This window comes from Triticum dicoccoides, chromosome 5A, assembly GCF_002162155.2.
Source record: "Triticum dicoccoides isolate Atlit2015 ecotype Zavitan chromosome 5A, WEW_v2.0, whole genome shotgun sequence".
Lineage (NCBI taxonomy): Eukaryota > Viridiplantae > Streptophyta > Magnoliopsida > Poales > Poaceae > Triticum > Triticum dicoccoides.
The window spans coordinates 654,247,926-654,262,450 of record NC_041388.1 but is presented as its reverse complement, the minus strand read 5'-3'; the positions used below and the strand labels follow the sequence as shown (position 1 = coordinate 654,262,450).

Here is a 14,525-nt window from a genome sequence, read left to right as displayed (position 1 = left end):
AAAAAAAAAAAAAAACAACTAGTGCTGCGTGCGTCGACGAGATGAGGCGAACCTGAACAGGGGGTTAGTGGGGCCACGTGGAAGCCGGATCTGGCGCCCTGGGGGACACATGGCCCCTCCCCCCGGTCTTCCCGGTTCGAATGTAACTGGTGCTGCCGTTCGCAGCTGGTCGATCGAAGAACACAAGGAAAGGGAAGCTCAAGTTTTTACTATTCCCTTCGTTCGTTCCTAAACGTAAGTCTTTATAGAGATTTTACTATAAACCGCATTCGGATGTATATAGAATCATTTTAAATTTAAATCCATTCATTTTGCTTCATATGTAGTCCACCTAGTAAAATTTCTACAAAGACTTATATTTAGAAACGGAAAGAGTACAGTTTTTTAACCAAGGTAACTGACCAAATTGGAATTTCCTTTTGGCATGCACCTCGAGTAGTACTCCCTCCGTTTCCAAATATTCGTCTTTCTAGACATTTCAAATGATTACAACGTACGGATGTATGTAGACATATTTTAAAATGTAGATTCACTCATTTTGCTTCGTATGTAGTCATTTGTTGAACTCTCTAGAAAGATAAATACTCCCCCGTTGTTATTTACTCCGCATATTAAAGTTGACTGAAGTCAAACTTTGTAAAGTTTACAAAGCTTGATTTTGACCAAATCTAATATGCGAAGTAAATACAAGAGGGAGTAGTAGTAATGCAGACATGCAGTATATTAAATGAACATGCAGTGCAGTAAGTACACCGAGTAATCACGAGAGCAACACACTACTACTAATTGCTGTAATAATCAGCCCATGTTTACTCGAGCAAACACCCCAAGGGTGAGCCCACCCACAAACCACAAACCACCATTCGGACACGCACCACACCCCCAGCTATACCCCCGGCATTCAATCCTACTCCACTTCTCACCAAAGTTGCCAGGGCCCCAACCCCGAAAGCGAGCGACCTGCCTCTCCGATCTCCTCCTCCCCTCAACAAAGCCAAGCCAAAGCCAAGAACACCGGCGCTTTACCCTCCCCCACCCCCAGATCCCAACCGCCCCACAGATTCCTCCCCAAGCAGCGCCGCGCACGCCAGATCGGGTCGCCCCGCCCCGCCCTGCCCCGCCGACGAATCTCCATTGCATCTCGCGATGCTGGCGGCGGCAATCTAGCTAGCAAGCAAGCAGCAAGATCGACCGAGCTGAGCCGAGCCGGGGGCGAGACGAGACGAGGGCTAGGAGGATGATGAAGCCGCAGCACGGCGCGGCCGGCGGCGGGCACGGGCGGCGCACCCCGTTCCTGACCTCCTACGCGCTCACGCTCGCCTTCATCACCTTCGTCTCCGTGCTCTACTTCAAGGACTTCTCCTCCACGCTCCACCAGCCCTTCCTCCACCACCCGCCGCCCCGCCACCGCCCCAGGCCCCGTCCCCACGTCCCCATGGGCGGCGGCAAGGCTGGGCCGGTGGTGGCAGAGAAGAAGGTCTCGGGCTCCCGCTCGGCGGCGGCGGTGTCGCTGCCGTTCGCGGTCGGGCGTGCTGCGGCCGGGTGCGACGTGGCCCGCGGCGAGTGGGTGTACGACGAGGTGGCGCGGCCGCTGTACCAGGAGGAGGAGTGCCCCTACATCCAGCCGCAGCTGACCTGCAAGGCGCACGGCCGCCCCGACACCGCCTACCGCCACTGGCGGTGGCAGCCCCGCGGCTGCTCGCTCCCAAGGTGCGTGAGTAAATCGCATTACATTACATTATCATCCATCCATGGACAAAGAAAAATCACATCTTCCTCCTCTCGACGGCGATAGTGGGTTTGGATCGATGTTTGCGCCCCATGACAGAGAAAACAATACTTACAAAATAACAAATCGTCGAGCGTAAAAAGAGAAGAATGGATCCAAGCCTTGACGCCGACTCGGCGGAAGGAACGAGTCGATCGTAGTCCACCGGGAGGTTGGGATTTTACGGTTATTGGGTTAGCAACGGTGAAGAACAGCGAGATTTTGAGGCTAATCCGGCCGGTAGGGTTTGGCCGGACGCGCTTGGCCTTTGCTTACTTGCGTCCGGGCGGGTTCAGGCGCTACGAGGCTCCGAGGTAGGCGAACCACCCCATCGTCGGGGTTGGGGAGGTAGGCCACTCCGAGGTGGAGGTGGCGCGGCGAGCGACGCGACGCGACACGACACGACACGACACAGGTCCATTCGCCGGCGACTCTAGAAACGTGCCGAGTCCGGGGTCTGGACTGGACGGCGCAACCAGATGCAGTTGCAGTTATTTTAGCGGGGACTCCTTAACTAACTAACTAACCCGAGACTTTTCCGTCTCTGACCGTAACGGCGGAGCGTCGTAGCGTGTCGGTGGGCGGCAAGCCACGCCACGGCCGTCCAGAAGACTCCTCCACTCGCGCGTGGTCCATCCGCCATGGAAAATCATGGCACGCGGTATCCAGCTGTGTTTGCTGCCGGCCGCTCCCCCATTGACCCCGCTCGTGCCGCGTGCTCCCCGGCCAAGCAGAAGCAAATGCAGCGGCAGGCGTCACGTGGGAGCACGGGGCGGCTCCTCTGACCGAGCGGACCACGGCGACCGGGACGCCGGCATTGATATACGGGAGGGAAATACGGCCGTACCAAGCATCAAGCATCCTCTCTTTTTGTGCGGGTTGCCATGGACCCTCCACTTGGATGCTAGAGGGGCTCCTCAATCAAGCTTTGCTTTTCTCCTGATGGGTTCTAGTGGTTGCCCCGTTGCTGTCCGTCTTCCACAGTCGACCCACATTCCCCAGCTCGGCTCCGATACTTCGGTGGCTGGGAATTAAGAAGGCGCTGAGTATCCTCGCGACGGCGACGTTAGGGGCGATGGATGGGTGCTGCGCGGTTCGCGGCAGGCCCATCTGAGTTTCTTCGTGGCTTCTCCTTTTGTTTCTAGAGACCTGTCAAAACGTTTCTACTTTCTACACAGTGGCATATGCTGTATACCGGATACCGTTGGCGGTCGCGCTCCAAGGAATGCGACATTCAACTTTTTATTCTCATAGAACGCGACGCCGAACCCGTCGTCCGTACTGCCTGGTTAAATTCGGGTCGGGCCGGATGGTTATGGAACAACAATCTCAGTCACTGTCAAAATTAAACGCGCCACTGTTGCTTGGCAGAGTTCCAGCTGCATGAGTGCTCCAGTTGAACCACAATCTGAAAAATGGTAAACTGTTTTATCAGGCCATGGAATTCGGTGGTTGTTATGACTTTATATTGATCTTTATGCTACGTACCACAATAGTTTATGGCGCAGAACATGTTTTGTTGCAGAGACCTGTCAACATGTTTCTAGACAGTGGCATAGGCTGTATACCGGACACCGTTGGCCTACTGCCCGGTTAACACGGGTTGGGTCAGATGGTTACGGAACAACAATCTCAGGCGCTGTCAAAATAAAACTCGGTAGTAGTACTGTATGGCATAGTGCCAGCTGCATAGGCTGTATATCGGACACCGTTAGCGGTCACGCTCTGATACAGTGTAGCGCTTCAAGTTTTATATTCAGAGAATGTGAACCCGTTGTTGTCCGTACTGCTCGGTTAATAGGGGTTAAGGGAGGCAGATGGTCATGGAACATTCTCGGTCACTGTCAGAATTAAACCCAGTAGTATTATATGGCAGTGTGCAGCTACATGAGTGCTGCGGTTGAACCGCCATCTAAAAATGTTGAACACGTTTTTATCAAGCTAAGGTTTTCGGTGGTTGTTACGGCTTCAATATTGATCTCAATGCTATGTACCACAATAGTTTATGGTGCATAATTTACGGGACAGTCTGCAAGAGTTTCGGCTTCTCTTTTTGTTGCAAACCTCCATCTCTCAATGTTCACAGACAGCGGCGTAGGCTATATATCGCACACAGTTAGCGGTCACACTCGACACAATGTGGCGCTAAACTTTTATTCAAAAACACGTGACGCTGAATCTGTTGTCCGTACTGCTCGGTTAATATTGTTCGAGTCTGATGGTTGCAGAACAATCTCAGTCACTCGCAGAACTAAATCCACTAGTGTTGTATGGCAGAGCGCCAGTTGCATGAGTGTTGCAGTTGAACCACAATCGAGAAAATTTTAAACTGCTTTATCAAGCTACGGTTTTTGGTGGTTGTTATGGCTTTAATACAGCATTGATCTTTATGCTATGTACCCCATTCTCACACCTGAAAATGCAGCTTCAATGCGACTCTTATGCTGGAGATGCTGCGGGGCAAGCGCATGCTCTTTGTTGGGGATTCTCTCAACCGCGGACAGTATGTCTCGTTGGTCTGCCTCCTGCATCGGGCCATTCCTGAGAGCTCCAAGTCCATGGAAACATTTGACTCACTCACGGTTTTCAGAGCAAAGGTATTCCCCTTGCTTTCTTGACGTAGCAGACGAACAGTGAGCAATACATAGCTTAGTGATCACTGATATAGCAGATGAACAGTGAGCAATACATAGCTTAATGAGCACTGAACTGAAGATTTTTTTTTGTCAGTCAATGAACATACTGTGAACACCAAAGATTGCTATATTATATGTCTACAAGCAACATAATCCCAACTTCATGAATGTTTTCATCTAAATGCCTTGATCTTGAAAATTCTTCTTTTTTCAGAGCAGAAGTACAAGAACCTAGTTTTTTTTTCACTGGGCAGATGAACATCGCAATACATAACTCAATAAGCACTGCACTGAACCTATTTTTCAGCCAATAAACATACTGTGAACACCAAAAGATTGCTAGATATGTGAACTTGCAACAAACTCCCACGTTTCTATTTACATGGTAGATGAACAGCGCAATCCATAACTCAATAAGCACTGCACTGAACCTATTTTTCAGCCAATGAAATACTGTGAACACCAATAGATAACTATATATTTCATCCAAATGACTTGATCTTAAAACTCACAGTTGACTCGCTCACAGTTTTCAGACCAAAGATTTCCCTTATTTTTTTCACACAGTAACATAACTCAATAAGCACTGCACTGAACCTTTTGTTGGTCAATGAACTACTGCAAACACCAAAGATTACTAGATATATCAATAAGCAACAGACTCCCCAAGTTTATGGATGTTTCCATCTGAATATCTTCATCTCAAAACGGTGTTTCTATTTGTAACTTGCTGGCTACCCTTTCTCTCTAATCTCATCCATACTGAATATGCTTAATGTTGCATTTTCCCAGGACTACAATGCCACGATTGAGTTCTATTGGGCCCCCTTTCTAGCTGAATCAAATTCCGACGATGCTGTTGTTCACCGTGTCACTGATAGAATAGTAAGGGGCACAGCCATTGAAAAGCACGCCAAGTTTTGGAAAGGAGCTGATGTTGTGGTATTCAATACCTACCTTTGGTGGATGACTGGACAAAAGATGAAAATTCTGTAAGTAATTTCTACATGAGTGCAAGTTGTTCTTGCTTACATCAATGGTACATCACATTTTTATATTTTTGTGCCTTTTCGATTGCCATATTCTTGTTGTTTTGTGGTAGTCATCCTGTCTTTGAATGAAAAAATTAACATGAAAAAAAAACCATGTTTTGAGAGTAGGGGATATAATCAAGTAAACATGAGATAAAAATCACAGTTGCATGATGACAATGATCAATTATTGAAGTGAGAGTGACAAGCAGGGTATTTTACGATGAATCATCTAGTAATTTCGAAAAAAAAGGCTTCTGAATTTTTGTTTCTTGCAGGCAAAATTCCTTCGAAGATAAGAACAAGGACATCAAAGAAATGGAAACAGAGGATGCCTATGGCATGGTACTGAATGCCGTGGCGAAATGGGTCGAGAACAACATGGACCCCAAAAGTTCAAGAGCGTTTTTTGTCACTATGTCACCTACTCATACTCAGTAAGCTCTCATATTTGCTTTAATTTTCCTTGAAAAAAAAAACTGATCAGCTCATCCTACTAAATCGCATGTGACTGATTGAAATCTGACTCATGTTTCTGTTCTTTTGTCATCAGGAGCAAAGATTGGGGCGACAAGTCTGATGGAAACTGCTACAACCAAACTACCCCAATCAAAGATTTGTCTTACTGGGGACCAGGCACCAGCAAGGGCCTGATGCGGGTTATCGGCGAAGTGTTCAGTGCTTCTAAGGTCCCCGTTGGGGTCGTCAACATCACCCAGCTCTCTGAGTACCGCAAAGACGCGCACACCCAGATATACAAGAAGCAGTGGAACCCGCTGACCCCGGAGCAGATCGCCAACCCTAAGAGCTACGCCGACTGCACGCATTGGTGCCTCCCGGGACTCCAGGACACCTGGAACGAGCTGCTCTACGCGAAGCTCTTCTTCCCTTGAGCGAAGGAAGAACCTTGGGTTCGAGAATTGACGCGCGAATTGAGCACACAAGTGCTGATCAACCCTTTGACTGAAAGAAGTGCAGGAGCACCTCACCCGGGTTTCTGGGAGTATAGTATATCATCTGGGAAGAATCTGATCTGCCGGAGAAGGGTTAGTGTAGCTGACATCGTACAGGTTGCTACACTCCGAAGAGTGAAGAATATTATACACGCCGCACGCACGGTGCACAAGCTGAGGTGTTTGTGGTCATCCGTTGGAAATGCTAATTGCGATACCGTACCACATTCCTCTTCCTCGTGGCGTGATGTTTTCATCGAGCATGAATGCCAAATTGCTCAAAGTGATCACCTAAAGGCAGAGGCTTTTTGTGGCTTATGTAGTCTTTTGCATCGAGTTTTCGCTTTTTGCCGGTTAACTTTTTTTCTTCGAAAAGGGGGTTTGCCCCAGCCTCTGCATCAGAACGATGCATATGATCATGATTATTAATAAGCTTTCGCCGGTTAACTGCATCATGACTCTTGATTTTGCCGCGTCTGTTGCTACCCTTGGAGACAGAAATCACCTGATCTAGAACAGATGGTTGATTTCATGCGTCCATTTTCTCTTTGAAGGCTGTGAAGAAAAAAGAACCTCTCTTCATAGGATTTCATACCCAAATTTAGCATGGTCAGCACTTGGGAAGCATAACCGTCTGTTCAGCAGCAGCAGCACCACCACTGTCCACTAGTACAAAAAAAGCACAAACAAAAAGTATCACTCCATTGGGCCGGTCTCTCACACTGGTGACAGACTTGGCTGCAAACAACCAGCAGTGCTTCTCTACAGAAAAAAAAAACAGCCGTGATTTGCCGCAAAAGGGAGGGGAAAATGTGTCGGTCTCTGAGGGCATTCGACAGAAGGAAATACTTTCTCCAAGGAATATTTAAGCCAAATTTGTTGCTTCCTTGAGTGGGTGCCAGATGATAGTAGCACACTCAGCATCTGGGAAGCACAACAAACCTTGTAGCTTTTCTCAGACACACAGGACACACACAGCACTATTACCATAACACTGCTGAAGTAGCTTGTAAAAAATACAAAAAAAATACTCCTTTCGTTTTGAATTACTCGTCGCAGAAATGGATGTATCTACGTACCATTCCGTCGGGTAACACGCACTTTGGGCAGGCCGAGCCAATCAGTTTCGGACAAGATGTGTAGTACCATCCCACCAAACCGGCCCACCCGCTGCCGATCTGAGCACCCCAGCCCACAGCCACACACGGCGGCAGCAGTACAGTACTCCTGCTACGCTGCTACGTACTGTAGGCCGTAGCACAGTACTAGCAGTCGAGTAACAGCTGCAGCAATCGCATCATGGCTTCACTCACATCATCGGCGAATTACCGCCCAATAATTCGCCCGCCTAGCCCGGGCCCCCTAACCTAATCTAGTCTAATCTAGGAAGTGGTTGATTGCTAATGAAGCATAGGTGTGAGTGTGTGTGTGTGTATCTGGCCTCTTGGCGTCCAATCCAACCCAACCCACCGGCAGAAAAGAAAGGAGGCGAGGTGGGTGGCACGACATGTCGCTGCAGGTATAATATGTTGATCAGTTGAGGAAAAGCGGCCCTTTTGTCTGTGCATGCACAGTAGAGTACTTCCTTTGTTTCTAAATATATACTCCCTCCGTTCCTAAATACTTGTCTTTCTAGCCATTTTAACAAGTGACTACACACGAAGCAAAATGAGTGAATCTACACTCTAAAATATGTCTACATACATCCGTATACAGTAGTCATTTAAAATGTCTAGAAAGACAAATATTTAGGAACGGAGGGAGTATCTTTTTAGACATTTCAAATATGTAGACATATTTTAGAGTGTAGATTCACTTATTTTGTTCCGTATGTAGTCGCTTGTTGGAATCTCTAGAAAAACTTATATTTGGGAGCTGAGGGACTAGTAGACAAGACCACGGAAAGAAAGGGAAGCTGATTGAGGTAGCAGGGCGTGCTACGATCACACAATCGTGAATCATGGATCATTGCTTGTGTGGAAGGATCGGGTCGAGCCTCGGAAGCTTGCACGGGAAGGGGATGGGGAGGGTCGTCGCTGGGATCGGATGGTTGGCTGTGGGGAGGTGCAGCGGTGGCGCATAGGCGCTACAGTTTGCGTCGAGCTGTGCAGGGCACCACCACCGTGGCACGGCCCGGCGGCATCAAGCATCATGGCCGATTGCATCGCGGGACCCGACGGCAGGCGCGGGCGGATCCGGGGTGGATTCTGGATGATGGGCGCGGCGCGGGGGGCACGTGCTGCCCTTCAACCGATGCCGGGGCCGGCCGACGGTCACCACGCACCAGCGCACCACGGTGGCAATGCACGCACGCACGTACGGTACTACGTCTACGTAGCGCGCGGAATTTAAACGTGGTTCGATCCTGTCTTCGGATGCTCTTCCGGACTGACTCTCGTACGTGCGCCTCCGGCCCTGTCTCTCCAGAAGATGCACCGGCAGCGCATACGGACGCCGGCATGCCGCGGCGCCGGTCCGAGGAAGCGACAAGGCACGGAGACTAGCGGCGGAGGACGGAGGACGGTGGTGGTTGGTGAGACGGTGGTGGAACCCAGGCGGACCATGGTGTGCTCTATCCACCGGGCGCCGTCGCCGTCGCGCACCAGCACAGCCGGTGGCAAACCCGCGTGCGTCCATCGCGGCACGTACGCAGCGCCACGTACGTACACCAGCTCATTAGGTGCACCGCCCGATACACGGATGGATCAACAAACGAGTTAGTCAAATGAGCCATTGAAAAAAAAACACTTGATTAAGCGCTTAGCAGGTCACCACGGCCCTGCCCGCCGGGTGCCGACGGCGACGCCGTAACGCCGGCCGTGCTGTACGAGTCCGGCGGCCCCGTCTGGTTAATTGATTATTGTGCTGATCCGTCGCGATACGCCAAAGCCAATAGCCAAATGCTCTGACCTGCACACACTGGGAGGATGGTTACAAGTCGATCACTGTCCGCGTGAACGACCTGAAACGTCGCTATTTCTGCACGCCACGACGAGCTGGAACGGGAAAGCTAGCTCAGGTCAGCTGACCCTAAGAGGGACGATTAAGGTAGTACTCCATTTCAAATCTAAGATCCTACAACTAAGCACATGCTCTCTTTTGTCCAAGTTTATGTGTTTTCATATGTATTTCGAGATTACTTTGAGCATTTATGAGACCAATAGTATACGATACGTACGCCATAAAAAATACAACACCTACTCTCTCCGTACATAAATGTAAGATGGCTTAGAGCATCTTCAATAGATGATGCAAATCCGGAGGTGTAAAAGTGGGCGTTGTATAATTTACATCATGAAAAAGTGCTTTTTACATCTTCAAATAAGTCCCAACCAGCGGCGGACTAGTAAAACTAGTCAGCAGGAGCGCCGGCGGCCGAGCGATGAGAGCCAGGATGAGCGGCGGCGGCTGAGCGATGAGAGCCGGGAGGTCGAATGCAGCGGCGGGAGCTCGAATGGTCGGTTGCGTGACTGTGAATCGGGCTGCGGATTGGCGGCGACGGGGCAGCAACTGTGCGGGCGAGAAGGACAAGTCTGGCGGCTGCAGCATGGCGGCCGGTGTGCGTCTCGAATCCGACGGCGGGGGAGCTCAAATCCGGTGGCGGCGCAACAGCTGATTCGGCCAATTTGGAGGCGGCGGGGGAACCAACAGTGGCGTCGGTGGATCAGCCAGATCTGGCGGCACCGCGACGGTGGCGGGGTGCGGACGACGGGTGCGCGGCGGCCAAACTGCGGCGGGAAAGAGGACGCGGTCGGGCGGTGGGTGGGGGGAAAGGAATGACGGTTGGGCGGTTGACGCATGGCTGCAGTTTTACATCACCAGGGAAGTGGAGATGCAAATTTACATCTCTAAGTGTTGTATCACTTGAAGGACGTGATGTAATTTTTTTTACATCTACATCATGTGTTGGAGCAGCGTTTTTGAGACTTCATGATGTAAAAATTAGTTATTTTTGTATTTAAGTCTTTTATTGATGATGCTTTTACAATATTTAAAATGTCTTATATTTATGTATAGAAGAAGTATTTGAAAGAAGCTTTGGATGGTATGATTACTATGACATACGATCTCTAATATTAGTAATTTTATTGATGGTTTAGGAAATTTTGAAGTGCATATTCGACTTATAAACCCGAACGGACTGAGTATGCCATATGAGGGCATCTCCGATGCCCAGCGCTAAAGCAGGGCGCTAGGAAAAATTTCCCGGCCAAGCGACGGTTGCATCGTGGATTCCCAGCATCGGGGCTGGCATCGATGCCAAGTATAACAGTGAGCGCTTAGTGCTTTCTCCACACAAGGTGAGGCAGAAATCGTGTTCATGAGCTTAGGCCTTGGGAGGTGCTTAAAGAAATAAACCAGATTTTTTTTAAGCACCGGTGTTTATTTGTACAGGGTAGACGCTTAACTAAGCGTCTCTCCTATAGAAATAGGCACCGGTACTTTAGAAAAACTCGGTTTATTTTTCTAAGCATCTTTCATTGTACAAGGCCTTAAGCGCTGGTACTTAGCGCCTTGCTGCGTTGGAAGAGTTAACGCTTATAGGCCTTTTAAATTTTCTAAACATATTTTTTCTTTTTTAAGCACCTGGATAAGCGCTTACCATTGGACATGTCCTGAATACTAGACAAATCCGTGTTCGAGTCTTTTTTGGCTAATCTTAGCCAGTTTCCTTCTTTCGATAAGGAAACAAAATAGGGGTGGATATTCAATTATGCTTACAAAAGCATTGTTTTCTACAAATATACTTGGTTAACCAATTTACCTGGTTGCCTTCTTTCGTATAATGGTATTCAATTATTGGCTAACCAACTTATCTGGCTGCTTTATTTCGTATAATGACATTTAAAAGTGAGATGAGTCACCTTTTGTGGAACTTTGCTTGTAAAGAGGGCAAATCATGTTGTTTTTTCCAACCATATCCGAAGAGATGGCCCGCCATCCAATTCCTATTTCTTTTATGGTCAATAGGTGAAGAATGTACATTTCGGTGGCACCCATAGTTTCCAAACATCAGGTTCATCAGGGCTCTTGTGGGTTGAGGTCGTGTAAGCACCATCCATGAAATTCTCATCTAACCATGTCTTGCTTTTTCAAAATAAGATGAATGTGGTTAAGCTTTTCCAAAGGGTAGCAAATTGTTGTATGTGCTAGAAAGTGAGCCCTTGTTGCATGTTGACCTTAGAAACTCCCCTGGCATTTCCCATAGTTTTTTCTAGCTGTGCTTGGTTCTTTGTTCAAATCTCAAATGTTTTTTAGGGTCTATACCTCTTGATCTGATCCCAACGATCCCAGGGAACCCCTAGAATTTCCCTTCTTCACCATAATCACTGTAGCTGTTGTGGATCACTCATTATCACATTAATTGCACCGACCACCAAGTTCAGCCCATGATACTGAAGCATGAACCCAATGTAATCAAGGACACATATAATTCCCATCGTAGTAGCAAATTTATCTTGATGAAGAATGCACAACCCATCTAACTCCGCCGACTCACATGTTATCTCCTAGTCTACTTTGCATTTCCCTCTTGTGACCTTGTCACACCTGCACAAAGATATTTAACCCCGTGCTTGTCGAATTTTCATTTGATTCCTACCAGGTATATGAAGCGGCGTAAGATATATGGCATATGGCTTGAGATATGAGGATCACATATGCCAGCCATGCTGACATGCTTGCCCTCCCGGATAGCAATCTTCCCGTCAATCTTATCTTCTACTGACACTTATTATGGATCGGAGGGAGTAAATGTACGAGGTGTATTCTCCCTAGACGAGTCACCGCAAACTCCAACGTAGGAACACCATTCCGTGTATCATTCATGTGTATATCATGGTGCACCAAACCAAAGCACCAAAACCATCAGAGACATTAAAAAAGAACAGGGAAAAACTATAAAGCGCCGAAACCATGGGAACGTTTCTCCAACCGGTCTCATGCGGGACCCGATCGATGCTTTGCTTGCTGCGTCGGCCTCAGCCCATATGGCAAACATCCCAGTCCACTGGCCTGGCTACCCGCACCTGCTCCGTACCTTTCTCACTCACACTTTATCTGCGCCTTTGCTTACAATCCACACAGGGAAATATGTCACGCTTTGCCGGCTAGAGTTTCAATTAATTCCGTTTTATTGTTAGATGGCATTGCTTTCACTAGACCATCTTACACAATTCTGGTACGAAAAGAACTTCTCAGCGTTTGATATGGCCACCATTTTTTTGTTTGGTGCGTCGCTTTTGTGGCGCTAATGATGATTGCCGCCAGATAGAATTCCGTTAGGTGCACCAGATAGTCCTAATAAATCATACTCCTACATACTCCTACGTAGCATGGGCCTCATTTTTAACAAAAATTGCGGAGGTATAGCATGAACCGTGCGCGTGGAGTATAAACGAGCGAACAAATCCCACCCAAATGAGCTTCTTTGCGCAGAAGCAACGCTCGCTGTAACATGAGCATTCCTCGAGCGTGTCGATCCTTTCCACCACGAACTTGGCGTTCTCCCTTTCGCGACAGGGAGTTCTTACCGGTTCCCCCCGCCGGAGAAAAGCGAACGTCGGCGGCAGCGTACCGCGGAGGGCCGTCGCGCTAGCTGCTGCTACAAAGCGCACGTTCGTTCGCTCCTGCAGGACGTACTTCCTCCGTTTTGAATTACTTGTCGCAGGTATGGATGTATCTAGATGTATTTTAGTTCTGGATATATCCATTTTTGCGACGAGTAATTTGAAACGGAGGGAATAATAATTAAGAACGTAGTCGCAACAACAATAAAACTGAATTTTACACCGTGCACCAACCCTGACGAGAACTTGGACGGAGTTCCAACCAGATAGCATCAGAGCAACCCACCCACCTACCGTGGCAGTCCGGGCAAGTCGTGCCTTGCAAAGGAGCGCACGCACACCCATCGCCCACCCGCCACCGTACCGCACCGGCGCGAGCTCGCTACAGTACTGCCGATCGGGGCGTCGAGCCGCACTCAGTCGGTGGCTCGGAAAGGGAGTGAGATCTCGCTTTAGGTTTAGGAAATTCAAAAGCTGCCGCTAGTAGTTCGCGGCCGTGCGACACAAGCTAGCTCTAGCCAGCACCCCCCAATGTCGTCGCGCCTACTACTACCAGTGGTCTGGTGTGGTAGGAGTGGTAGGAGTACGTGCGGCGGTTGTTGGAGCCGGACCCTCGCGCCCGCGTTATATCTGCTGGAGCGCGAGCCCGATCCCGTCAGTGTCCCGGTGGTCTGGTGGCTACTCAGAGTGAGCTAGAGCTTGCCGAGATCCCACCCACCCAATGCGCGCGCGCCCCTCGTGAGCTACCAGAGCCGATCGACACACCCAGCAGAGCAGCAACCAGCGAACTGACGGACGCCATGGCCAAGCTCCTCGCCGTCCTGGCCCTCGTGGCCGCCGCCGCGCCGTTCCTCGGCGTCGCTGGCCAGGTACGCGTCGCCGGCACCCTGGACTTCCTTAGCGTAAAAATGCGCGTGCCTGGCTAATGTTTGCTGCCGTGGCATTGCAGGAGGGTGAGGGCGGGTCGGAGCTGCTGCCATTCGCGGTGGGCGCGGCGCCGGAGGGGTGCGACGTCGGGCAGGGCGAGTGGGTGTACGACGAGGCGGCGGCGCCGGCGTACGAGGAGGCGGCGTGCCCCTACATCCCGGCCGAGCTGACCTGCCAGGCGCACGGCCGCCCCGACAAGTCGTACCAGCACTGGCGGTGGCAGCCCCGCGGCTGCTCGCTCCCCAGGTGCGCTCTCCCGCCGGCGTGTTCTCGCCTTACCATCTCACCGCCACTCACGATGAGCTCGCGCACGGTAGATCGGTGCGTGTAGGGTACGGTCGGTGGGATCCAAAGTGCACGCCCGTCACGCACGCAAGGCACCGCGCATAAAGATACGGACGGAGGAGTAGACGAGACGAGTAGCGCCGCTTTGTTGCGTACGTAGAAATCCAAAAATTACTCGTGTCGTGGATAGAATAGATTGACGCGGGAACAGCTCGACCGATGTGGTAATTTCGTGAGCTCCAGCTCTAGCTAAGCCAATAATGCGGAGGCACGGTAGGGCCTTTGCGCCGTGGAAGGACAGCGCTACAGCGCAGGGTAGGTGAGGCGCCATCCTCTCTCTCTCTCTCTCTCTCTCT

General features: G+C 49.9%; 2 protein-coding genes across 2 annotated transcripts in view; both read left to right on the top strand.

Annotated features, from left to right (window-relative positions):
* Positions 1 to 911: 911 nt before the first annotated feature.
* On the top strand, positions 912 to 6,746 carry LOC119303783 (protein trichome birefringence-like 33). Its single transcript, XM_037580929.1, has 5 exons — positions 912 to 1,710; positions 4,194 to 4,365; positions 5,197 to 5,396; positions 5,714 to 5,872; positions 5,989 to 6,746. Exons 1-5 carry the CDS (start codon positions 1,238 to 1,240, stop codon positions 6,326 to 6,328), a joined length of 1,344 nt encoding a protein of 447 aa, XP_037436826.1. The 5' UTR covers positions 912 to 1,237; the 3' UTR covers positions 6,329 to 6,746.
* Positions 6,747 to 13,580: 6,834 nt separating this feature from the next.
* LOC119303782 (protein trichome birefringence-like 33) overlaps positions 13,581 to 14,525 on the top strand; it is a 3,139-nt gene continuing 2,194 nt past the window's right edge. Inside the window, exons 1-2 of the mRNA XM_037580928.1 lie at positions 13,581 to 13,826; positions 13,907 to 14,130. Of these exons, the coding sequence (XP_037436825.1) occupies positions 13,758 to 13,826; positions 13,907 to 14,130 (293 nt within the window). The 5' untranslated portion in view covers positions 13,581 to 13,757. The remainder of the gene's footprint in view (positions 13,827 to 13,906; positions 14,131 to 14,525) is intronic.